Source organism: Neofelis nebulosa, chromosome 6 (assembly GCF_028018385.1).
Source record: "Neofelis nebulosa isolate mNeoNeb1 chromosome 6, mNeoNeb1.pri, whole genome shotgun sequence".
NCBI classification, from domain to species: domain Eukaryota; kingdom Metazoa; phylum Chordata; class Mammalia; order Carnivora; family Felidae; genus Neofelis; species Neofelis nebulosa.
In genome coordinates, this window is record NC_080787.1 from 128,372,769 (window position 1) to 128,399,327 (window position 26,559).

General features: G+C 43.5%; 1 protein-coding gene across 6 annotated transcripts in view; it reads left to right on the plus strand.

Moving 5' to 3' along the window:
• The window catches only part of ARFGEF3 (ARFGEF family member 3), a 183,751-nt gene that overhangs the window by 81,823 nt on the left and 75,369 nt on the right, over positions 1-26,559 (plus strand). For all 6 annotated transcript variants that reach the window (XM_058735422.1, XM_058735423.1, XM_058735424.1 and 3 more), the window contains 6 exons: positions 832-874; positions 3,224-3,302; positions 10,323-10,427; positions 11,312-11,645; positions 23,015-23,127; positions 23,911-24,821. In XM_058735422.1, coding sequence (XP_058591405.1) covers positions 832-874; positions 3,224-3,302; positions 10,323-10,427; positions 11,312-11,645; positions 23,015-23,127; positions 23,911-24,821 — 1,585 coding nt within the window. The remainder of the gene's footprint in view (positions 1-831; positions 875-3,223; positions 3,303-10,322; positions 10,428-11,311; positions 11,646-23,014; positions 23,128-23,910; positions 24,822-26,559) is intronic.

The window sequence follows — 26,559 nt, forward strand, 5'->3', positions numbered from 1 at the left end:
AGCTTTCAAATTGAGGAACAAAGAATAGGAAAGATGCGTGCCTGTAACAAGTTTGAAAAACAAAAAAGTGCCCTGGGATGATTTACAAGTCTGGTAGTTGATTAGCCTGAAAATGCTCTCTTCTTTTCCAGTGCTCAGATATGGGGACACCTAAGAGGCTTCTACTCTCCTTTTAGTAGTCACTAAATTCTCTTTGCAATAGGAAGTGAGCCTAATTAATGGTAAACGTCTTTCCCTTCCTGTTCTCCCCTCCCGCAAGGTTCTGTCTCTACCCCGATAGTTCTACACCTGCCTAGCCACAGCCCAGAGCGGTTGGTCAGGTCAGACAGTTGGAAGTTAATATGATCCCCCATCAAATAGGAAGTAAGTGCTTCTGACCAGCAGTCATCTTTGAACCTGTATTTTAAAGTTCAGAAACCTGATCCTTCTTATTATTAAGAGTCTGTATTCATTAGGTGCCAATCAAAGTGTAATCTGTGACCTTGGGACAAACTGTCTGTACAAAGGTAACCTGTTTACATAGGTATGGCTCTAAGTCCCAGCTCGCACCCTGGAATCGTAAATAAAGTGCATAACGGGCTTAAATTTCTGTGAAGACTGTGGACTCTTGAATGAACTATTTTTGGAACTGATGAGCTCGGTTCCAGACATCAGAGTCTTTTCACAAATACCATGAGTAATCCTATCAAGACCTGGAGGGTGCACTTAGGTAAGTTAGTTGAGCCCCAGAGCGCTCAGAATGACATTTGTTTCCTAAAATTTTCCGTTGCCTAAGAGTCGGAAATTGTCACGCCTGAATCTCCTAATTGTTCTGTGTGTCTCCCTCACTAGATTATTGAAAACCCGGACGTCCCACAGGAACTCAGGAATCAAGGTATTGGATTCGATTTTTGCTAGTTCAATTTAAGAAGCGGGTGCCAACTGTGTGCTTGGCACTGGGGGTGTAAAGATGAGTGGGAGCTCCCAGGTTAGTTCACCGTTCTCGGAGGTTCGGCTTACCTTTGCCTTACTGGCAATTCATTAGCTGTTACTTAATCTCCCTTCTGTCCCTGCACCCCATGCCAGCTACACCTCTTTCTGTACCAACTATCCGAAGGATATTAATTCTTCATACATCTTCCTGTTGGAGCCTAGGTTTTTTTTGTTGTTGCTGTTCTCCTTGAAGTCGGGTTTATTCATTGGTAAAATGAGAATTGGATGGAAGGTTATGGAAACCTGATTGGCACAGGGTTATTGCACCAGAAGTAAGTTTATGAAGTGCCATTTTTTTAAATATATATAGAAAGGAACCACACAGGGAGTCTTACAGGACAGACAGCTCAGTTTAAATAACAGACGAAATCAAGGTAGGGAATTTCCTTCTGACCCAGAGGAAAAGGAAAAACAAAGGTCTACATAAAATTGCCAAGCAGTTGGTTTTTTGTTTTTGTTTTTAGTTTGGTGGTATTGTTTTCTGAAAGAGGTATGGAATATCCAAATTATCTCATTAAAAAAAATTGAGCTATATTTTATTTCAGATTTTATTCAGTAATTTAAACACTACTAGAAAATCTGCTTTTCTTTGATATTTTCGCTTGTTCATAATAAGAAAAGGGGAGGAGAGGATGAAAAGGGGAACGAGAGGGACAGAGAGAAACAGCCAAGCAGCCACAATTAAGAGAAACAGTGAAGGAAGGAAATGAGAAAGATGTCAAGCCATCTCTGAAGGCATTGCTTGAGCATCATGTTGTTTTGTTTATTTATTTTCATGTTTGTTTGTTTGTTTCTTTTTTGAGAGACAGAGTGGGGGAGGGGCAGAGAGAGAAGAGGACAGAGGATCGGAAGCAGGCTCTGTGCTAACATCAGAGAGCCCAATGCAGGGCACAAACGAGCTGAGCTCAAGTGGACGCTCAACCCACTGAGCCACCCAGGCGCCCCGAGCGTGTTGTTTTAATCGCCCCTTGCTCGGTTCTCAGGCCACAGACCCACCGGAATGTGCGTCAGCATCTTGCCACCTGTGGAAGCTCCCAGTGACAGGCCCCACCCAACTTTTCCCCTCTTTGGGCAATTGCAGCTCCCATAAAATCTTCACTTTGGTTTCATAAGCCAAAACAAGAGGTTCAAGTCCTCTTGGTCAAAGACAGATCTTTAAAAATACACATCAGTGAAAAATGAACGGACTCACTGACATTTACCTAAACCTGAGTTTTGGGGCTACTTACGGTTTTATTTGTTTGTAACTGTGTCTTACCACTGTACCTTGTCATTTCTCAGGTTTTCTTCCTGCATCGAAGGTCATGAATTCTGACGATTAGCCATTTCTCTTCCATGTCCTCCTCCAACTTTATGGTCTTTTCCTCTCTTATGCTCTTGCCATTTTCCTCCATTTTCCTTGACCTCGTGGTCATTGTTTCATCTATACGTTCATCAAATACCTAGCTGCATTTGGATAGCTCTTTAAAGGAGTCTGTTATAGGCAAAGCAAATGCTTCCATTTGTTACTGCACTTGGCCCAACAATTCTGTGAGGTTGGGATTGTTTGTCCCCATTCTGCCAAAGGGAAAACTGGAGCTTACCTGAGCTCATGCGGTCAGCAAGTTGTGGACCAGTACTTGAGCAGATTCTAAATGTCAGCCTTTTTTCCAGTACATTCAGTGCTTCTGTGAGAATTGGTTGCTGGTTTCTGGACATGAATATGTTTGGAGGGAAAATCATTTCTTCTGACGTTGGTTGCTCCATTAACAACCCTGTGCCCTGAGGATGCTAGACGAATAGGAAAAGTAGTGAAGGTGATGGCTAAGTTATTGTGCCCTCTTTCCCTGGTTCCTTAGTTTCTTCCGCGCGGCCACGTTTCTCTCTTTGATACCACTCAAGTGTGGTCAAATGACCCAGAAATTCCAAAGGTCAGAATAAGCGATACATGGGTAGTCTGCTGGCCTAAATATTGAGAAAATCGTGGTCAGTTGTGTTGTTTCTTAATCAAAGTATCTTTTGTTAAGTGCGAATGAGTCTTATGTATGATAAGAAACATCTATCATTTTCTTAACTGTATTTTCAGTATTCTACTTCAGAAATGAATACTTGTATTTTCTATGATGATTCTGGTGACCTAAGGCAGGCTCAGCATCTGAACACCACCTTTTTGTTCCCAAACACATCAAAAGCCGAGGATGGGAAGGACTGTTGGGGAAGCTTCTAGTGCCCTCTGCCAATGTCTAATGCTTATAACCTCTTCTGTTTGAAGGGTCAACAGTTGAGTCCCTTTGTGATGACCTTGTCTCTGTGCTCACCGTTCTGTGTGAGAAGCTACAAGCCGCCATCAAGTAAGTGCCTTCAACACTGGTGTTCTTATTCATCGGTGGTCCGTTTCTGAGGTAACTTTGGTCTACAGAATCACTTCAGATTGCAGATTATAGGGACGATGGTTCCCCCCATTGGTATTCACCTGTCAATCCTGAGAAATATATTCAGTGACTTTGGGCAAGCCCACATTACCAAAGACCATGACTGAAGGATATCATTTTCTCGTGAGAAATGGGAAAACAATAGCTTGCAAAGAAGAGTTGATCTCTCGAGCAAGGAGCTGAGTGAGAAGAATGTTGGCTGACAGGTAGTTGATGTGACAAAGCTAGTTGACGTAACCCGGTTGTGTGACTCTAAATAGTCTTCTCGTCGCCCTGCGCTATGCTTTTCTCCTCTGTTAAAGGGCAAGGGTGCCCTGTATGGTCTTTCTGTATGTATTTCTTCTAACATTTCCTGAGCCTGTGAGCTCGCCTGCATATCTCCGAAAAGAACACATTGCTCTCATCTTTTTTTGCATGCCAGTTTAATCATTGATATTAGGTCATATAGACGGTATCCACGGCTCCAACTCTCCAGGCAGTAGGTTAATAAGTTAACTTATACATTTCTAGTAAAGCCAAATTGTAAAAGGATTAGACTTTCCAAGATGAGATGAAAAGTCTCTACCAGCTACAGACATAGTTAATTGCAAACTCCCACAACACAGTAAGATTCTGAAATGCCCTTTGAGTTATGAAAGACACTTTCACTTACTAGTAACTAGAATACTGGAGAATTCAAAGAACTTTTACTTAAAAATTTTTGCATATAGTAAAAAGTTGGGAGATATAGTCTACTTGAAATATTAATGAGGTCTCTCACTTTGCTGGAAAAACTGCAGAAACTTGATTTGTTCATTTTTGTTTCTTTTCTATAAACTCGGGATTTTTAAAAGCTAAACTTAGAATGACCCGTTGAGGTTTTTGCCTAGTGATCTCTACATCAGTGTGCCCATCGTTCCTCTAGGTCACCTGGGCCTGCACGTATTTTAATGTTAATTAATTTATTTTTTTTAATTTTTTTAAATCTTTATTTTTGAGAGAGAGCAAGAGAGCATGAGCAGGGGAGGGGCAGAGACAGAAGGAGACACAGAATCCGAAGCAGGCTCCAGGCTCTGAGCTGTCAGCACAGAGCCCGACGCGGGGCTCAAACTCACAAGCTGTGAGATCGTGACCTGAACCGAAGTCAGACGCCTAACTGACTGAGCCACCCAGGCACCCCAATGTTAATTTATTTTTGACAGAGGATCTGAAGCGGGCTCTTTGCTGACGGCAGACAGCCTAATGCAATGCGGGGCTCAAGCTCACGAACCACAAGTTCATGACCTGAGCCGAAGTCAGATGCTTAGCTGACTGAGCCACCCAGGCGCCCGTGTACCTGCACATTTTGACCAAATTAAGCTCTCTTCATGTTAGGCACTTAAACAATGAAGAGATCTATTTAATCCATAGGTAATACAAGCCAACAAGCAAAGCACTTCTTCCAGAGCCCTACCCTCAAGCCTCTCTCACCCTGGACGCTAGACAGCACATTATTTTTCCTCAGAAGGGATGGGTCTAACAGCAGATGGCATATGTAGATGGCTTCTCCTGTACTCTGCTCAGGTCCCCATCTTTCCTAACCACGGAGAGTTGGGGCAGGAGGCCTGAGGCTCAGATTGTTACCCTAACCTGAAGGCTCTAACACCAACTACCGTAACCCCATCTGTGAAGTCCCCATGTGACCCGATCACCTTGGGAGAGTTTCACGCTAGGCCTATCCTTTATGATTTTAATCACCCTCCTTCACTCTTAACAGGGACCTGGCTGGGATAGGTTATATATTCATTCTACCTGTTTGTGACCATGGTTTAGATTTCTTCTAGTGCTCACTCCTCCCCACCCCTGCCTAGCCCCTCTCCCCCATAGCAGAGCCAGCTGTTATATCAGAGCCGGGATATGTTTCTCATTGGCTTGTTTTCTCCTAAAATACAATCACGTATGGTGTTTAACCCCTATTGGCTCAACTATGTTATCTTTGGTGGTTTAGCTGGATAAAACCCTATTCTGCTCTTTACTAGCTCTTGGGCAGAGCTCTCAACTACCATAAGCTTATGTATCCTATAAAATAGTTAATATATTATTTACTATTAATTAATATATCATTTATTGTTTTCTTTTATGTAACATAATATTAGTAATATAAACTATATTAGGGTTTTTGTAATGATCAAATGAGAATATTTGCTTAAAAGAGAGTTGATGCCCAGTAGCCAAAAATTACCTCAGGTTAGCAGAATTAGGTTTATTACCTGTAATAATAAGGGAGTCTGTATACTATGGGGAGCCAATGGTATCCAGTCAAAGGATTTTAGGAGAGATTGCTATAGGATCGGAATCAGAGTTAGGTGATTTGGAGTAGGTTAAAGGAAATGAGGGTCTGTTCAAGGATTGAGTGCTGCCAGAAAGTAGGGGCAATCCTGGTATGGGGCATCTTAGTTTTTATCAAGCTGTTGGCGGAGGGGGGCAGATTGGAGCCAGCCAATGCCCTCACTGTAGAAGAAGCAAGAGTCACTCCTAGGGGAGGATGATATTTGGTCTTTTCTGTGTTTGTACAGACTTCTTTTTAAATCTTCATTCAAGCCTGTTTGTAGATTGGCTCTCATCTTATTCTGTCACCATCGTGGAGAATCTTCATCTGATATTAACATCCTATGAACTTGTTTATGTTCACCAGGGGAACACCGCAGCTCACTGACAGCAACCAGGCGGTTTCCCGCTGTCAAAGATGCTGCTTCTCCTATCCCACCCACTTAGGTCTTAGCAGGAAATAAAACAAAGGCCATCAAAACTTTGAAAAATTTAAAGACTGTGTTCATTACTTTGCAGGCAAGGAAAAACAAATAAGCTCAACATTTTTTCCCTGAGTGGTTTGCTAAGGGAAGACTAAGGTTTTAAGTGCTAGAAAAGCTCGAGGTAGTTATGTCATTAATAATTAAAAACTAACCACCAAGAAAAATCAGAACAAATCTGTAGATCTATAAATGATAGCTTTAAAACATACCATTGTTCACTGGTCAGCAAAGAGTCTTCAGCTGAGTCCAGTAAGGGCTTGAAGTTCATGGTTCTTTAAAACCTGGATGTCTAGGGGCGCCTGGGTGGCTCCGTAAATATAACATCCAACTTTAGCTCAGGTCATGATCTCATGGTTCATGGGTTCGGGCCCGCACTGGGCTCTGTGCTGACAGCTCAGTGCCTGGAGCCTACTTCAGATTCTGTGTCTCCCTCTCTCTCTGTCCCTCTCCCACTCATACTCTGTCTCTCTCTCAAAAATAAATAAAACATTAAAAATTTTTTTAAAAAACCTGGATGTCTCTAACATCAGCCCTAGGGACCTCCATCTGTAGAGTGACCATATGACCTAGTTTATCTGGGGGCGTCCTAGGTTATAGCTGCTGTATTATTATAGAGATTCAATATTGGTATTTTCTAGGAAGTATTGGGACAAATGGAATTTTTTATGGATAAATATTTGCAATATTTATAACATTCCATGACTTAAAGTGGACTTTCATTGGGAAAAGTAATTCATGTGACACATACATGTTTTTTCTAGGATTTCTCATTAGTCATTGGCTTAAAGATGGCTTTAGGCATGTCATTATGAAGCCTAACAGTTTTTATAGGATTCTCATAGTCTTGCTTGGTTTTTCAATGCATTTCCCCAGTTATCATTCTGCGTCTGGAGCCTGTTCACCGTGTTTGAGTATAGTCTTTCGCCTCATGATTCCATTACCCCAAGATGAGGGTTCTGTTGCCAAGGACGCTGGGGTGCCGCACGCTCAGTGCCGTGTAAACGGAAGACCTGTAAGGCCACCTGGTCAGATAGGACCATGCTCTTGGCTGCTTTCAGTCTGGTGGTTCTGTTTATTCTTCTTGTCAAGTTTTCACGCCTTTTACAATTTCTTCTGATTTTTCTCCCTCAACTCCTCTTATTTCTACTAGCTAAACTTCTTATTCTCCCACCTTCTAAATACCCTCTTCCTCCGAAATCACACTATGGCCACTACTTCCCCTCAACGACCATTTCCAAAATCAACGCCTGAATACCTCGCAGGGCTTTCGCTCTGTCAGGGTATGTATTCATGATATGTTCAGTCTCGGGGGAGGATTCACAAAACGCGTCCAGGTACACAGAACAACTCACATGTCTTGGAGATGCGTTATTCATAGAACTCTGTATTAGGCACGTCGAGTTACATGGTGCTTTTTAAATCCAAGAGTTTTTGGAGGGATAATTGGGCTCATAAAGATATGTATTCATTCTTTGCCTGTTGGTCTCCGACCAACCTCTCCCTACCCCCCTCTCTTCCCAGTACCGAGTGTCAGAGAGGGCTCTACACCAAAGCATTCTCAGAATCATTGAGGCAAGGCCAAGTGTCCGTATCATGCGTTTAATTCCATTCTACTTCTCACACAATTACTTAATTCCCTCTCTCCTTTTTCTAACTAAATTTGAACCACCTCAAAGGGAGGTAAGGTCCAAATGACTGATAATTAAAAAAAAAAAAAAAAAAAATTAAGAACTCCGGAGATCCAGAACATGCCGTCAGATTACCCTTGCAGCCGCCTTGCCGGGAAGGGTGGTTGTTCAGCCTTCACGGCCCACTGGCCCACTCACAGGAGTTGCTCCCCATGGATCTTGAGCCTGGGAAGAAATTCAGAGATGAGCAGCAAATGAAACCCAGCCAACACTCAACCTGACAGCCATGAAATGCTCAAACAGAAGACCAGGCCAAGGGACCCACCACCCTCCTAAGTAGGCAGATTGTTCCTTGTGTGTTTTGAAAGAGTTGGCTGGTTTCTGGGCTTCTCTCTGCCTTGTGCTTTTCACATATTTGTGTGTCTACGGTCAGACAAATAAGAAACGCACACACTGTGCACACGCATATGTGTATCTAGCAAGGGGCACGTGTGGAATTTGCTTACATTTCAGACAGCTCCTTTAATGACGTGACTCATGTGAGGCACGGGCACCCGTTTTTCCAGACTGTCGCAGCCCACAGAAAAGCTGCCGAGTTCGGTCTCCAAGGAGACTCCCAGGCCAGTTACCTTGGCAACGCATCCTGTCTGTCATGGGGTCTGATTACTTGAGCTTGCGATATTGCTGTGGCACACTCTGTAGATGCTCACAGGAGCCTTGACTGTCCAGACAGGTCCTCCAAGACCCTTCTTTTTTTTTTTTTAATTTTTTTTTCAACGTTTTTTATTTATTTTTGGGACAGAGAGAGACAGAGCATGAACGGGGGAGGGGCAGAGAGAGAGGGAGACACAGAATCGGATACAGGCTCCAGGCTCCGAGCCATCAGCCCAGAGCCCGACGCGGGGCTCGAACTCACGGACCGCGAGATCGTGACCTGGCTGAAGTCGGACGCTTAACCGACTGCGCCACCCAGGCGCCCCCAAGACCCTTTCTGATCTGACCCCTGCCACCACTCGCGTCCTGCCTCTTGCTGATGGTATCTTCACACTTCGCTCCAACCACAGACTACCACCACCCTCTCCCCTGTGCTCTACACACACCGTCTCCCCCACGCTGCCAGGCAAGACTCCTACTTGAACTTCAGGTCTCCGTGAAGATACCACTTCCTTTAGAAATTCTTTCTGGATCTTTCTAAGGGTTCGATGCCACTCCTGTGCTCTCGTTAGAACCTTGTGTTTAAATCATTCACCTGTAGCACTTCCTCCACAGTGCTCTACCCACTTGTGTACTTGTCTCTCTAGTCTCTTGTCTCTCTAGTCTAGTCTAGACTCTAGAGAGTCTCTAGTCTCTTCTAACGAAGAATGCGCTCTTCCTGCCAGGAACGAGGTCTTGCTCAGAAGGGTCGGGAAGCGTGTGGGTGTAGGAGTATGGAAACCGAAAGTCCTGACCTGGCCCCAAAATGGCTAAGTATGTCTTGCCTTTCTTATTCTTCCTCCAACCACCACCTTCCTCTTGGCAAATGGTAATAAGTTTCGTGGAAACTCAGCCTTTACCCATCTCTTCTTCCCCGCTTAGGGGGTGTGGTAGAGTACATCCAAACATGAGCGGAGTTCCCTTCTTCAGGATAATGGCATTAGTATTCGGATTACTCACTATCTGAATCATTGCACAGTTCTCTTTGGACAAGGAGATGATCAGAGTTTGCTGTAAAGGGCCGCATACTGCCTCTGCCTCTGCTCACTGTTCATTTCTGTTACTGTTTTATAACCTTTAAAAACATGAAAATCATGTCTGGTTCATGAGGCCGCCATGGGCAGGATTTTGCCTTTGGCGTATAGCTCGCCAGCCAGCTTGATATCAATTTTGCAGAGACCGATCGCCAAGGTATCTAACACAGCGCTTAAACCAGGGACCCACGGGCCCCTCTCTTGCAATCCTTGCTCTTGGATCTGTGCAACCTTTCTCCTTTTGACAGTTGTGTGTGTATGTGACCTTCTGGAGTTTGGGACTGGTGCTAACTTCTCTTCCTTCCTGTCTCAGGGTTCTAGTCTGCCTGTCCCTGGTCTTGCCTTTCCCTGCCACCACCAGCCCACCCCCCCTGCCACCGTCCTGGGAGTTATATGAACTGAGGGCACGAAGCTTCCTTTTGGCATTTATTTACTTTATGTTATGAGAAAAGAGACACAACCAAAAGATTTTTCAAAGCAAGTTCCTCCTTTTCTTCTGACCATTCCCTTCCAGGATTCTAGGATTCTTAAATGAATTCTCTTCAAAGTATCATATGTCTGTAGTAAATATGTGCTTGAACATTAAATTCTTCCTGATTCCGGTTCTGATGTATGTTCTGACGTACCAGGGGTTTGGACTCCCAACGTATAACTTTGGAGGGGGATACAATTCAACCCATAATGCCGACCGCCCCCCCCCCAAATTAAGACTTCTCTAACGCCTGCTATTTTTCCAAGCGTTTCCCACGCATCACCTTTTCAATTTTGCCCTTACCTGGCATGCGTCTGCACGCTGATTTTGTTCTTCCGTAGCGACCAGCAGCAGCTACAGCTCCTGTACTCCGAGTGCATCCTGTCCGTGCTCAGCAGCTCCTCCCCCTCCATGCACCTGCACAGAGGTTTCACAGACCTGATCTGGTGAGCACCCGTCCTCGCACCCCCAACCCCAACTCGAGCGTTCTCCCCTTCTAGCCGTGCGTGTGGGTCCCCTCCCATGGCATCCGTGACCTACTGGTCATCTCGCCCGTGGGCACGTGCTTTAGAAAGCAGGGAAATTGTTTTGCTTGCATGCACTAGACCAGGATAGAGAGAAGCTTATGATTTTTTTTTTTTTAACAAAATAGGTCTCCAGGGCCCTCTTGCATTTTGTTGACACCACGGGATCATGAGACTCAGGAAGGAGGGGATTGTTTTCTAGGTTACCAGTCTATCCTAAAAGTATGCGAAGGCACCAGAAGGTTGCACAGGGGGGCAAGAGCGACTGAGTGTTATTCTTAGCCCTTCCGTGGTACATTCTCCATCTCAACGTGCAGACGAGTCACTTAATTATAGCCAGAGGTACACACAAGTGACAGGGCCCGCAGGCAGCCAGCTAGTTACTGTGGGTTCTGGGGCTTTTCCACAGGGAGGAAATCGAATGATGTGACAGTACCATGTGTCAGAATTTCAAATTACCTTCTGAAATTAGAAGTAGAAATAATTTTGTTATTTATAGTAAAATGAGTCACTCTGACGAAGCCATTTAGCATTTTGAGTCTGTGTCTTTACGTAAGACAGTTTCTTAATACTTCTCCTGGGATTTTCTTTAGTCAATTCTGCCTGGAGTTCCGAGAAAAAGTATTCTCTTCGTATTACCTAGAAGTGACGGAGACACGCAGAAAACTGAGGCAGGACATTAGCCAAAAAGAGGGGCAGTAAAGAACCCAACTCGTACTAGCCATTTTTGTGGCATCAGGGGTAAAATTCACAGTTTATCATTTCGGCTTGTCGCGGAACGGATGTTTCCTCCTGTGTCTTCCCAGGAAGAACCTTTGCCCTGCTCTCATCGTGATCCTGGGGAATCCAATTCATGACAAAACCATCACCTCCGCTCACAGCAGCAGCGCCGGCGCAGGCATCGAGTCGGACTCTGCATCTCCGGGAGTTTCCGACCACGGCCGGGGGTCGGGCTGCTCCTCCACGGCGCCAGCCCTGAGCGGGCCGGTGGCTCGGACCATTTACTACATCGCGGCCGAGCTGGTCCGGCTGGTGGGGTCGGTGGACTCCATGAAGCCCGTGCTCCAGTCCCTGTATCACCGGGTGCTGCTCTATCCGCCACCCCAGCACCGGGTGGAAGCCATCAAAATCATGAAAGAGGTAAGGAGGCCCCGAAGAACGCCACCGTGCTGGCCAGATGGCGGGAGGCGTTATCTGCACATTGTGTCTTATACGCAGAAAGCACTCGGAAAATGTTTGCCAGGCACCTGCTCAAACTTACTTGTTACTACGTGGTATCCAGTCACGGGCAGCATCTTTAGGACGGGGGCGTGTATCCATGTGTTGGGAGCCGGGGGAAGGAGGGGTCGATGGGTGCTGACCGATGCAAAGCCATTGATAACTCAAGCTGCAGGCATCTGACCGGGCCCCAGGCTGATTTCATCCCGTTCCCTTAGGTGCTGTTTGTGCAGCTATATGTGTTTATTCCCTTTTGCCAAAATTGGATTTCCAAGTGATTTTCTACTCATGTTGTATATTATCCAAAAACAAAACAAAACAAAACCATTACTAATCTCTGACTATTAAAAGGAATCCCTTTGCCTCATTCCTTCTTAGGCCTCATATCCCAAACATCATGACCCCTGTGAGAAGGTAAAGATTGTCCAGCTTGTAACAGCCATCCCCATGTGCTCCTTCATGGTTTTGAGGAGGAATGAGGGTTATTGTGAAGGTACTTCAAATAAGAATTTCTCTGCTGTCTCTCAACCAAAAAGAAAAGAGATCCACATTTTTGTATTTGTGAACGTGTTCGTTGCCTTTGCTTTTGGTACCTACACCAAAACAACAACAAACCCAGAGTAGCAAATTTCCCTTGTTGATGATTCATTTATTTAAAGTAATATCTGCTACTCATCAGTTTCTCAAAAGCTTAATTTAAAAAGCCTCTTGGTGTTGCTTTAACAAGATTTGATTGTAATGAACAATGGAAAGTTCTTAATATTTCTAGAAATGAAGGAGTGATTCAGATCTAATTGTGGTTACGAAAATCTATGAGCACACAATAATAACCTTTTAATCCTTACCTTCTCTAGGCCCAGCACTTCATATATATTATCTCTAATACTCTTGATAACTTTTGGATGTTGTATATCAACTTTACTAGTGAAAAATGCTATTTCTTTTCCCTATCACAGCTTCAGGCAATACAAACAAAGGGTCAGCTTTAATAACTGATCAGTCCCAGGTTGACGAACACAATACAGCTTTGGAGGCAAGTGAGACTAGACTAGTTTCTCACCACCAGCTTCCTTGGGGACCCAGCCCTACCCTTGTTAAGTTTATAAACAGGGGAGCAGAATGGGCTTTCTCTGAATAGGCAGATCTTCAAGGGGAAGAGAGAGGAAGAGGCTGGCTACTCATGTTCAGCTCCCACTACATTCACCAGTGAGATCAGACTCCCCCTCCTCAATTAGGAGGAAGTGAGAGAGAGAGGAGAGAGGTCCAGAATTTTATTCCAGTGAATGTTCCTCCCCATAGAGACACGATGCCAGAAAAAATGAATTTTCCCTCCTGCAAAGAAACTGAGGCTTCAGAGTCAAATGATTCGCGCAAGGTCCCAAAGAAAGAGAAAGGGTATACACCCCGGTCTGTCTGACCTGAATGAAACCCAAGGTCTTTTCCTACAGCGCACTTACTACCGTACTTGACTTTGATACTGCAATGCAAATGATTCTAGGAGCCCCCCTTCCCCTGCTGGCTCAGCTACCCCCTTCTTAAGCCTCAGTTGAAGAGTCAGAGTTTGGATCCTCTCTCTGCCACTCCCCAGCTAGGTTGTAGTAGCTAAAGCGTTTAACTCTGAGCCTACAGTTTTGTATCCGTGCCTAGTAGTAATATTCCAAAGGTTCAAAATGCCATACGGTTTGCATCGGTACTCTGCAAGCATAAAGGGCCAGACAGACATTTGGCATGCTTATTGCTTTCCTAAGGAAAAGAAAACATATGTGGAGGCTGGAACTCACTCTTCCTCATGACCTCCTGCCTAGAGTGGGGCTCTAATTGTAGCTCTGCTCTCCGCCGGCTGCCTGTTTCCTTCCTTTTGTCCTTCTGGACTTAGACTTCCCAATCACCACTGTTAACAGTTTCTTTTCGGGCTCTCATGGCTCCTGTTGCCTCTTCCATCAAGTCTGAATTCCTCTGCCCCGTTGCTAGACCCTTCTGTCGTCGTCCTCATTTCCCGTCATCACCCTCGTTCCACCTGACCGACCTTGCTCCGTTCAGCTCCCAGGCTCCTGCTTCCATTCAGACTCCCCTCCCATCTCCCCACGGGCCATTCCACTTAGCGTCAAGCAGTTGATTGAAATGTGCCAGGCACAGCTGGCACTGCATGTTAGTTGATTTACAAACTTTCTTAGGAAGGTAACATTACTCCCAGTTTCTCGGTGGGGAGGCTGGGCCTCCATGAGTCGAAGTTACTTGCCCAAAGTCCTTGTGAGTAGCAGGGCCGCCCCATGAACCGGGATGTCCGAAGAACAGCTCTCTCTGCCTTCAAAACCCTCCTCCTTCACACTGCTGCCTCCCCAAACCACTACTTTCGCTCTTCTCTAAATTCCCTCATTTAGCAATTAATTGTACGTCCCATCCCACTGAACGTTTCCACACGGTGCAAACTTCTTCTCAAATATGTTTTTGTATCCGTTGCTCTCCTGTGTTCCCTCTCCCCACCCCCAACCCGCTATCCAACACTGCAGTGCTTGAATCCGAATAAGTGCTCGATAAATTTTGACTGAATGACAGATGGCCCTGAAGACAGACTATCTTCAAAGACAGCGTTTTGTAAGCAGCAGCAACCTTTCTTTCCCGCTCAGGGTTGACCGGCACTGGGGTTGTGGCTGCTTATGGTGGATCCACTTGATGAGTGAATGCTAAGTAAATACATTGCATACGGGGTCTGGAGGTGTCTACGTGTATTTTACATGATCATTTCTTTACGACTGCAGAGGAAGTATGTTTTCCCCTTCTCATAGATTTTCTGGCTTCCCGAGATTATCTTACAGGGCAAGGCTGGAATTAGACACCAGCGCCTAAATAGCATGTCCAGACGGTGCTGCCCCATGGAGCACAGCAGACTGACGTGGGCCAGGTTATTGTGACAAGTGGGACCTCCGCTCGCTATGACAACCAATAACTGGGGGAGGTTGGTAACCTGGAAACCAAAATGTGCAGTCTGTGCACCCAAAGAAAACCACTGGGCACCCAGAATGTTTGCTTAGCCTATCGGAGTTTGAATGCTTGGTGTGTTATTTCCCTGTTCTCTTTGTAATTTGTCACCCTGCCATATGCGCTGTGCGCCCATTCATCAAAGACAGGACATTTTGTTTTTCGAAGCACATTCTCTTTCCTGTTTCCGCTTTCCCCCAGAATGAACAATGATCAATAGTACACCTTGCTTCCTTTCCTCTCTCCCATGGTCGGGCTTCAGAAGGAGTTCCCTAATCGTTAATCAGACCTTTGACATCCCAGCCACTTGACATCACATCCCTCATTCCCACCGCAAGAAGCTGGGATGAAACGTGTCTTGCCTTTCTTCAAGCAGGTGTTGAGGGTTCTTCAGAAGCGTAATCACTCAGTGCCCTTTCCCTCCAGATTTGGAAACAACTGAGAAATAAACACAAGATGAATGTGGGAATTAAATATTGTCATCTAATTTGTTACTGGTAAGGTTAGATTCAAGAATGTAATAAGATCCAAAAAGAAAGTGAGATTCCGCACAGCCATGCCCCTGAAATGCGCTTACCTTTGCATCAAGGGATGGGAACAGCTAGAGGCACTTGGACCCCACCAGCTTCACTTGGATGCAGGCCTGGCAGGTAGCGTGAGAGAGAGTGGGGGCAGGGGGGGAGAAGAGGGAGGAGACTAGGCAGGTGGGAGAGGAAGGAAAAAAAAGGGAGAGGAAAGGAAAGGGAGGGAAGCGGGGGAGGGAAACTTGACTCTTTCAATGTCAAAAAAATAAGGGACGCTTGGGTGGCTCAGTTTAGTATTGGAGTTGGGCTCAGGTCATGATCTCATAGCTCAGCTCCTGGGTTTGAGCCCCATGTTGGGCTCTGTGCTGACAGTTCAGAGCCTGGAATCTGCTTCAGATTGTGTGTCTCCCTCTCTTTCTCTGTCCCTCCCCCACTGGTCCTCTGACTCTCTCTCTCTCTCTCTCAAAAATAAACATTAAAAAAAATTTTTCAAAAAAATAAAATGTCAGTACTCCCCAAAACAATCTACATATTCAATGCAATCCCTATCAAAATAATACCAGCATTCTTCACAGAACTAGAACAAACAATCCTAAACTTTATATGGAACCAGAAAAGACCCCGAATAACCAAAGCAATCTTGAAAAAGAAAACCAAAACAGGAGGCATCACAATTCCAGACTTCAAGCTGTATTACAAAGCTGTCATCATCAAGACAGTATGGTACTGGCACAAAAACAGACTCAGATCAATGGAACAGAATAGAGAACTCAGAAATGGACCCACAAACATATGGCCAACTAATCTTTGACAAAGTGGGAAAGAATATCCAATGGGATAAGGACAATCTTCTCAGCAAATGGTGTTGGGAAAACAGGACAGCGACATGCAGAAGAATGAACCTGGACCACTCTCTTACACCACACACAAAAATAAACTCAAAATGGATGAAAGACCTAAATGTAAGACAGGAAGCCATCAAAATCCTAGAGGAGAAAACAGGCAACAACCTCTTTGATCTTGACCACAGAAACTTCTTACTTGACATGTCTCCAGAGGCGAGGGAAACAAAAGCAAAAATGAACTATTGGGACTTACATCAAGATAAAAAGCTTCTGCACAGCAAAGGAAACAACAAAACTAAAAGGCAATGGCAGAAGATATTTGCAAATGACGTATCAGATAAAGGGTAAGTATCCAAAATCTATAAAGAACTTACCGAACTCAACACCGAAAAAACAAATAATCCAGTGAAGAAATGGGCAAAAGACATAAACAGTTTTCCAAAGAAGACATCCAGATGGCTAACAGACACCTGAAAAAATGCTCAACATCCCTCATCATCAGGGAAATACAAATCAAAACCACAAGGAGATGCCACCTCACACCTATCAGAATGGCTAAAATTAACAACTCAGGCAACGACAGATGTTGGTGAGGATGCAGAGAAAGGGGAACCCTTTTGCACTGTTGGTGGGAGAGCAGACTGGTGCAGCCGCTCTGGAAAACAGTATGGAGGTTCCTCAAAAAATTAAAGATAGAACTACCCTGTGACCCAGCAATTGCACTACTAGGTATTTATCCAAAGGATACCAAAATGCTGATTTGAAGGGACACGTGCATCCCAATGTTTATAGCAGCACTATCAACAATAGCCAAAGTATGGAAAGAGCCCAAATGTCCATCGACTGATGAATGGATAAAGATGTGGTACATATATTTAATGGAATGTTACTCGATCAAAAAGAATGAGATCTTGCCATTTGCAACAATGTGGGTGGAACTAGGGTGTATTATGCTAAGTGAAATAAGTCAGAGAAAGACAAATATCATATGATTTCACTCATATGTGGAATTTAAGATACCAAACAGATGAACATAAGGAAAGGGAAGCAAAAATAATACAAAACGGAGAGGGAACAAACCATAAGAAAGAACAAACTGAGGGTTGCTGGCAGGGTTGGGGGAAAGGCTAAATGGGCGAGGGACATTAAGGAGGACCCTGGTTGGGATGAGCACTGGGTATTTTTTGTAAGTGATGAATCATTAAATTCTGTTCCTGAAAAAAAGGTAAATATATTTTGATTTAAAAAAATAAAATGTGTAGAGAAAAGTGGAAGCTTCATTTCTTTGCCTCCAAGAGAGTAGAAGTTCCCAATTTCTGGGGTCGAAAAGAAATGTAGAAGGGGAGAGGGAAAGAGAAGTGCCCCTTAAGATACAATTTTTTCTACTTAATATACCTTTTCCCATGAGTGTAAATCACTTTGAAAATAATGGACATAGTGATTGAAAGTCTTTTCCAATGCACTTAACCCAATCTTTTCCTGAATTAGCCTCAAAATAAAATTTTGTTTAAAGACATCTAACACATGGAAATAATAACTAATTAAACTGAACAGTAATGAAAATTCTGTATGTGAAAACTTGTAGGATGTAGCCAAAGCACTATATACAAGGGCATTGATAGCTTAAAATGCTTATATTGAAAGTTAGGAAGCCTACAATTAATATTCTAATTCTCCAAGTTAGAGAGTTGGGAAAAGAAGAGCAGATTTAATTCAAAGAAAGTAGAAAAGAGGAAAAATAAAGAAGATAAAAGCAGAAAGTAATGTGATAAAAAGCAAATATAGTGGATCACTAAAGCGAAAAATATCAGGGCTCTAAAAAAACTGAGGAAATTGAAAAACTCTTGATAAAAGCAATCACAAAATCCCAGAATAGGTAAAAACAACTAAATAGAAATAAGAATGAAAACACACTTGGAACTATAAATGTTAGGAATGTTAAAGAAATCAAGGTCTAATAAGGCCACTGATGCCAGTAAATTTGAAAATTTAGATAAAATAGATAAATCCCTGGGAAATAACATAGCCTTTAACAAGCTGAGAAATTGAGGACCTAAATAGTTGTAGAAACTTTTAAAAAATTGAATCAGTAGTTAAAAATCGTTCCATAAAAAAAATAAATAAATAAAAATAAATTTCAAAAAATTAAAAAAGAAAAACCACTGGCCCCATACAACTTTAAAAACAAGTTATACCAACAGTTAAGGAATGGATAGTTCCAATAATATGTGAACTTTTCCAAGGAATAGAATGAGGGAATACTCTTCAACCCATGTGATTTTTTAATTTTTTAAAAGTTGTTTTACCTTTTGATCCCCTTCATCCATTTTTTCCATCCCCCCACCCCTCACCTCTGACAACCACCAATCAATTTTCTGTAACTATGAGCGTGATCTTTTGTTTATTTTTTTGTTTGTTTTTCAGGATTCTACCTATACGAGATATTATACAATATTTGTCTTTCTTTGTCTGACTTGTTTCACTTAGCTTAATACCCTCTAGTTTCATCAATGTTACCACAAATGGCAAGATTTCATTCTTTTTTATGGCTGAATAGTATTTCTCTGTGTGTGGGGGGGCGGGTATGCAACATCTTCTTTGGATTATCCACTTATCCTTTGAGAGATACTTAGGTTGTTTCCATATTTTGACTATTATAAATAATGCTGCAATAACCATGGGGGTACATGTATCTTTTTTGAATTTGTGTTTTCATTTTCTTCAGATAAATATCCAGAAGTGTAATCGATGGATTGTATGGCAGTCTATTTTAATTTTTTGAGGAACTTCCATACTGTTTACCATAGGGGCTGTACCAATTTACATTCCCACCAGCTATGCACAAGGATTCTTTTTTCTCCACATCCTTGCCAACACTTGTTTTTTCAATTTTTTTTTTTAAGTTTATTTATTGAGTGAGAGAACACATGCATGAGTGGGAGAGAGGCAGAGAGAGAGAGAGAGAGGGAGAGAGAGAATCCCAAGCAGGCTCCATGCTATCAGCACAGATCCCGATGAGGGGTTTGATCCTGTGAACCATGAGATCATGACCTGAACTAAAACCAAGACTCAGATACTTAACTGATTGAACCACCTAGGCACCCCTAGTCTTTTTGATAATAGCCATTCTAACAGGTCTGAGGTAGTATCTCATTGAGGTTTTGATTTGTATTTCCCAGGTGATGATTGATGTTGAATATCTTTTCATGTGTCCATTGGCCATCTGTATGTCTTCTTTGGAGAAATGTCTACTCAAGTCCTTTACCCAGTTTTAAAATTGGATTGTTTGGGGTTTTTTATCTTTTTATTGAGTGATAGGAGTTCTTTCTGTATTTTGGATATTAACCCCTTATCAGATACGTGACTTGCAAATACTTTCAGTATGTGGCCTTTTCATTTTGTTGATGGTTTCCTTTGCTGTGCAGAAGATTTTTAGTGTGATGTGGTCCCACATGATTATTTTTGCTTTTGTTTTTACTTGGTATCAGATTTTATTTATTTATTTATTTTTTTAATTATTTTTTTTAACGTTTATTCATTTTGAGACAGAGAGAGACAGAGCATGAACGGGGGAGTGTCAGAGAGAGGGAGACACAGAATCTGAAACAGGCTCCAGGCTCTGAGTTGTCAGCACAGAGCCCGACGCAGGGCTCGAACTCATGGACTGCAAGCTCATGACCTGAGCTGAAGTCGGCCGCTTAACCGACTGAGCCACCCAGGCGCCCCTGGTATCAGATTTTAAAAATCATCTGCAAGACTCATGTCAAGGAGCTTACTGCCTATGTTTTCTTCTAAGAGTTTTATGGTCTCAAGGCCTACATCCAAGCCTTCAATCCATCTTGAGTTAATTTTTGTGTATGGTGGAAGACAGTTGTCTATTTTCATTCTTTTGCTTGTGGCTGTCCAGCATTCCAAGCACCATTTGTTGAAGGGATTGTCCTTTTCCTATTGTATATTCTTGCCTCCTTTGTTATATATTAATTGATATATACGTATAGACTTATTTCTAGGCTTTCTATTCTGTTCTTTTTGATCTATGCATCCGTTTTTATGCCAGTGCCATAATGTTTTAATTACCGTAGCTTTGTAATAAAGTTTGAATCAGGGAGTGTGATGGCTCCTGTTTTTCTCTTTCTCAAGATTGCTTTGGCTATTCCAGGTCTTCTATGGTTCCATACAAATTTCAGGATTGTTTGTTCTGTTTCCATGAAAAATGCCATTGGAAATTTGGTAGAGATTGCATTGAATCTGTAGATTGCTTTGGGTAGTAAGGGCATTTTAACAATATTAATTCTTTGAATCCATGAGCACAGAACATCCTTCCGTTTATTTATGTCATCTTCAATTTATTTTATTAATGTCTTATAGTTTTCAGTATACTGGTCTTTCACCTCCTTGGTTAAATTTATTCTTAGGCATTTCCTTATTTTTTGATGCCTCGTAAATAGGAGTATTTTCTTGATTTCTCTTTCTGATAGTTCATTAGTGTATGGAAATGCAACAGATTTTTTTTTTATATGCTGATTTTGTATCCTGCAAATTCTCTGAATTCATTTGTTAGTTCTAACAGTTTTTTAAAAGAGTCTGTAGGGTTTTCTATATATAATATCATGCCATCTGCAAATAGTGACAGTTTTATTTCTTCCTTTCCAGTTTGGATGCCTTTTACTTCTTTTTCTTGCCTGATTGCTGTAGCTGGGACTGACGATACTATGTTGAATAAAAGTGGCAAGATTGGCATCCTTGTCTTGTTCCTGATCTTAGAGGAAAAACTTTAGGCTTTTTACTGTTGAATAGGATGCTATTTGTAATATATGGCCTTTATTATGTTAAGATACATTCTGTCTCCACCCACCTTTTTGAGAGTTTTTATCATAAGTGGATGTGGAATTTTGTCAAATGCTTTTTCTGCATCAATTGAAATTATCTTCTCATTTTGTCCTTCATTTTGTTAACGTTGTGAATCACTTGACTAATTTGTGGCTCAGTCACTTGAACCGTCTTTGCATCCCTAGAATAAATCCCACTTGATTATGGTATATGATCCTCTTAATACGTTGTTGAATTTAGTTTGATCACATTTTATTGAGAATTTTTGCATCTATGTTCATCAGAAATGTTGGCCTCTCATTTTCTCTTCTTGTGGTGTCCTTGTCAAGTTTTAGTATCAGGGTAATGATAGCCTCATAAAATGAGTTTGAAAGAGTCCCCTCCTGGGGCGCCTGGGTGGCTTAGTCGGTTAAGCGTCCAACTTCAGCTCAGGTCACGGTCTCATAGCTAGTGAGTTTGAGCCCTGCATTGGGCTATGTGCTGACAGCTAGGAGCCTGGAGCCTGCTTTGGATTCTGTGTCTTCCTCCCTCTTGGCTCCTCTCCTGCTCATGCTCTCTCAAAAATACATAAACACTAAAAAAAAAAAAAAATTAGAAAAGAATCCCCTCCTTTTCTGCTTTTTGGAAGAGTTTGAGAAGGATTGATATTAATCCCTTGAATGTTTGGTAGGATTCACTGGTTAAGTCATCTGGTCTTGGACTTTTGTTAGTTGGAGGTTTTTGATTACTGATTCAATCTCCTTACCAGTAATTGATCTATTCAGATATTCTATTCCTTCATGATTCAGTCTTGGTAGGTCATATATTTCTAGAAATGTATTCTTTTCTTCTAGGTTGTCCGATTTGTTGACATATAATTTTTTTTTAACGTTTATTTATTTTTGAGACAGAGACAGAGCATGACCAAGGGAGGGGCAGAGAGAGAGGGAGACACAGAATCTGAAACAGGCTCCAGGCTCTGAGCGGTCAGCACAGAGCCTGACGCGGGGCTCAAACCCACGGGCCGTGAGATCATGGCCCGAGCCAAAGTCGGACGCTTAACCGACCGAGCCACCCAGGCGCCCCTGACATATCATTTTTATAAGAGTCTCTTGGGGTCTTTTGTATTTCTGTGGTATCAGTTGTACACCTCTTTCATTTCTGATTTTATTTAAATCTTCCAGGTTTTTTTCCTGGCGAGTCTAATAAAAGTGTCAATTTTATCTTTCCAAAGAATCGACTTTTAGTTTCATTGATCTTTTCTGTTGTTTTTTAGTCTCTATTTCATTTATGTCTGCTGTAATCTTTCTTATTTACTTACTTCTACTAACTTTAGGCTTCACCTGTTCTTTTTCTAGTTCCTTAAAGTGTAACGTTACATTATTTGTTTGAGACTCTTCTTATTTTTTTGAGGTAGGCATTTACTGCTTTAAATTTTTCTCTTGAAACTGCTTTTTCTGCATCCCATAAATGTGGGGGTGTTATATTTCCATTTTTGTTTGTCTCAAGGTCTTTTTTAATTTCTCTTTTCGTTTCTTCTTTGACCCGTTAGTTGTTTGGTAGCATGTTGTTTAAAATTCACATATTTGTGAATTTCCCAGTTTTCCTCACGTAATTAATTTCTAGTTTCATGCCAATGTGGTCAGAAAAGACTCCTGATATGATTTCAGTTATCTTAAATTTAAGACTCGTTTTGTGCCCTCCCATGTGATCTATTCTGGAGAATGTTCCGGGTATGCTTGATCAATCCAGTTTGCAGCTAGCCGGCTCCGATAGCAAAGTGAGACAAAGAGAGTAGAGGGAAGTTAAATTAGAGGCCATTCTCACTAAAGATCGTAGACACAAGTGCTTTATTGTTCTGTGCTATAAAAGTTTTTGAAACGACCCCTTAGAGAATTTGCTTTGTCTAAGCCAGTCCTGAACTGAGGACCTGGGAACCCTATGTGTGTTCTGTGACAAGATGGATACTTAGATCAGTTCTATTAAGATTTTTAGTTCCAAACAGTTGTGGGGTTTTTTTCGAGTGTGTCAATCAATAGAGAGCGTACATGTCTCTTTGAACTCACAATTTTAAGACCTTGTGCTTTTTTATGGTGTTCACTTTACTGTTATTTTTTTCCCCCTTTTCTTAAAGCTACTTGGGAGCCCACAGCGCCTCTGTGATTTGGCAGGACCCGGCTCCACTGAACCAGAATCCAGAAAAAGATCAATTTCAAAACGAAAGTCTCATCTGGATCTTCTCAAACTGTATGATACATTCCCCTTTTCCACCTACTATTGTTTGGCGAGCGATGCTTCTCTGAATACACTTGACCTTGCTTTTAAGTCCCTGAAATTTTTATGAATCTGCCTTACATGGAATGTTATTGTTTAATAATGTCCCCGCAAGCCATATGAGAAGTCTTATCTCAATGTATTACAATCCTGTAGCTTTCCATATTGTCATACTTAAAGTAAACGCAATGTACAGAATGAAATGTACAAAAATTATCCATTGGGGTTATGTTGGGGAAAAACGTTTTGAATTCCAGCACTATAGCTATAAGATTCCTTTGCTTGTCGCTTCCCTAGAAAACTGAACATCATCTAATTTGCAGTTGTTGTATTCACCTGCACCTGTTCCGGAATATATTGGTCTTATAGAGGATGTCCTCATTATCATAGAGCCATTATAACTGTTTGCTTTCGGGGGGGAAAAAAAAAACGAACATAATCCAAAGGTGAGATTATGCAGTGCCTGTCCTTGTGGAGATCACAAACTCCCATCCGGAATTTTTGTGCGTCTCCAGATAAACCAGCCAACCAAGAGTCAGTGTGATTCAAGGTGGGCCACTTCACCTGGAGGTTTTCCTCTGCCAGCCAGAGCATGTTTGTTTCATTTTACTTTTTGCCCAGACCATTTCACTTCATGTAGAGCAGAGGATCTGTTTTGCATACTGCCCTACTCACCAGACTTCACCCGCCTTGTTCCTTCTGGAGCATTCTCCCACGTTGCCTATGCTGATGTTGTTTTCTCCCTCGAACCCTTAGCATCATGGATGGCATGACCGAAGCGTGCATCAAGGGCGGCATCGAGGCGTGCTATGCGGCCGTGTCCTGCGTCTGCACCTTGCTCGGGGCCTTGGACGAGCTGAGCCAGGGCAAGGGCTTGAGCGAAGGCCAGGTGCAGCTGCTCCTGCTGCGCCTGGAGGAGCTCAAGGACGGGGCCGAGTGGAGCCGGGACTCCATGGAGATCAACGAGGCCGACTTCCGCTGGCAGCGGCGCGTCCTGTCCTCCGAGCACACGCCGTGGGAGGCGGGGAACGAGAGGAGCCCGGACATCAGCATCAGTGTGACCACGGACACGGGCCAGACCACCCTGGAGGGCGAGCTGGGCCAGACCACACCCGAGGACCGCTCCGACAACCACAAGCACAGCCTCAGGTCGCCGGCGCAGCCGGAGAGCAGGGAGACGCTGAGCAAGGTGCCAGAGCCCGAGACAGTCGACCAACCAGACGTGGTCCAGAGGAGCCACACGGTGGCTTACCCCGACATAACAAACTTCCTGTCGGTGGACTGCAGGATGAGGTCCTACGGCTCCCGGTACAGCGAGAGCAATTTCAGTGTAGATGACCAAGACCTCTCGCGGACCGAGTTCGACTCCTGCGACCAGTACTCGATGGCAGCAGAGAAGGACTCAGGCAGGTCTGACGTGTCGGACATCGGGTCAGACAATGGCTCCCTGGCCGACGAAGAGCAGACCCCTCGGGACTGCCTGGGCCACAGGTCCCTGCGGACTGCCGCTCTGTCCCTGAAACTGTTGAAGAACCAGGAGGCGGACCAGCACAGCGCCAGGCTGTTCCTGCAGGCCCTGGAGAGCCTCCTGCCCCGCCTGCTGGCTCTGCCCAGCGTGGAGGAGGTGGACTCGGCCCTCCAGAACTTCGCCTCCACCTTCTGCTCAGGTTCGTGCAACAGGCTCCTGCCACAGTGGGTAAGCGTATTCAGAGCGTTCGGCCTGGCTGGGAAATTGCCATCCTGCCTTAGGTTCAGGTGCCCAGAGCGTCTTAACGGCTCTTGGGGTTTCTTGTATTGGAAGAGAGCAAAGGAACGTAAGACGCACGGGTGGTGGTTTGTTTGAATCTAGGCAGTGGATGGCTGGAATATTCGGAGGTTGATAGATGTACGTGGTGCAGAGCAACGAATAAGAGGTGGCTGCATTCTAGAAAGCTGCTGCTGACTGAGACAAAATGACAATCTCTGACTCTCAGAACATCGAGTTCTTAGCATGCTTCTACACCTTAGTGTCTAAAAATCACGAAGTGGGGCACCTGGGTGGCTCAGTGGGGTAAGCATCCGACTTCAGCTCAGGTCACCGTCTCATGGTTTGTGAGTTCAAGCCCCACATCAGGTTCTGTTCTGACAGCTCGGAACCTGGAACCTGCTTCAGACTCTGTGTCTCCCTCTCTCTCTCTCTCTGCCCCTCCCCTGCTTATGCTCTTTCCCTGTCTCTCTGTCTCTCTCTGTCTCTCTCTCTCTCAAAAATAAATAAACATTTAAAAATCACAAAGCAATGCACTTTTGGTATATCAATTTGTAAATTTATTATTTATTTATTTTGAAAGAGCAAGAGTACAAGCAGGAGAGAGACAGAGAGAGAGAGAGAGAGAGAGAGAGAGAGAGAGAGAGAATCCCAAGCAGATTCCTTGCTGTCAGCACAGAGCCCCTCAGGGGGCTCAGTCTTCACAAACAGTGACATCATGACCTGAGCTGAAATCAATAGTCGGACACTTAACTGACTGAGCCACGCAGGCGCCCCTGTAAACTAATTTAAAAGAGGCCTTGGATCAGATGCAGGCTGTCCTCCCAATATAGTCTGAATTCCCCTGAACTTCCAGCATCTGATCATGGCGTGGTCTTTCTGGAGACCAGCCCCCATCGAGGAGTCCACCCAGAGTCACCTCCTTGGGACAAAAGACATCCCTAGTGCTCTTGTCATTTAGCCATTTACAAGTGTTTTAGGAATCAGGATGGGGTGAAAGACAAATATCAGAATAAGAGATGCGTTGAGTGTTCATGTCACTTAGGAAATTGTAAGGATTTTAGGAGCTTTGTGCCAGGAAACAGGCACAGACCAGTATATATATTTTCTATCCTCTCACAGTACTACAGAAAGAAAGTAATGGGTGCAAAACATTTATGGGAAGAATAACTGAGTGCCTGACTCCTGGGTGGTCAGCTGTGTCTTCCCCTGACATTCAAGGGTCTCTTGACCACAGACGACTGAGGTGGCTGGACCCTGCTGGGCTTGTGCTCACATAGAAAGGACTAACCCTGAGAACAAACCCAGAACTGCTACAAATCAAGATCACCATTTGTGCTTCCATCACTGAGCCTTGAGCATGTGTTTGTCATTGCCCTTACCACATTTATCAGAGTTATTTGTGAATGCATCCACCTTTCCCTCTCTGAACTTTCAGCTCCTTGAGCCCTCCAACCATGTCTAACTCATTTTGATCTTCCAACAAAGAACATATCACACACACACACACACACACACACACACACACACACACACAAATTCTAGCCCAGTTACTGGAACTTGGTAGAAGCTGACTGCTGTGTCGTTAAGAGGTAGCTTAATAAGTATCTTTAAGAAACTGACTAGAGTGTCCTTTGTCAAAAGGACACAAAAAAGACACT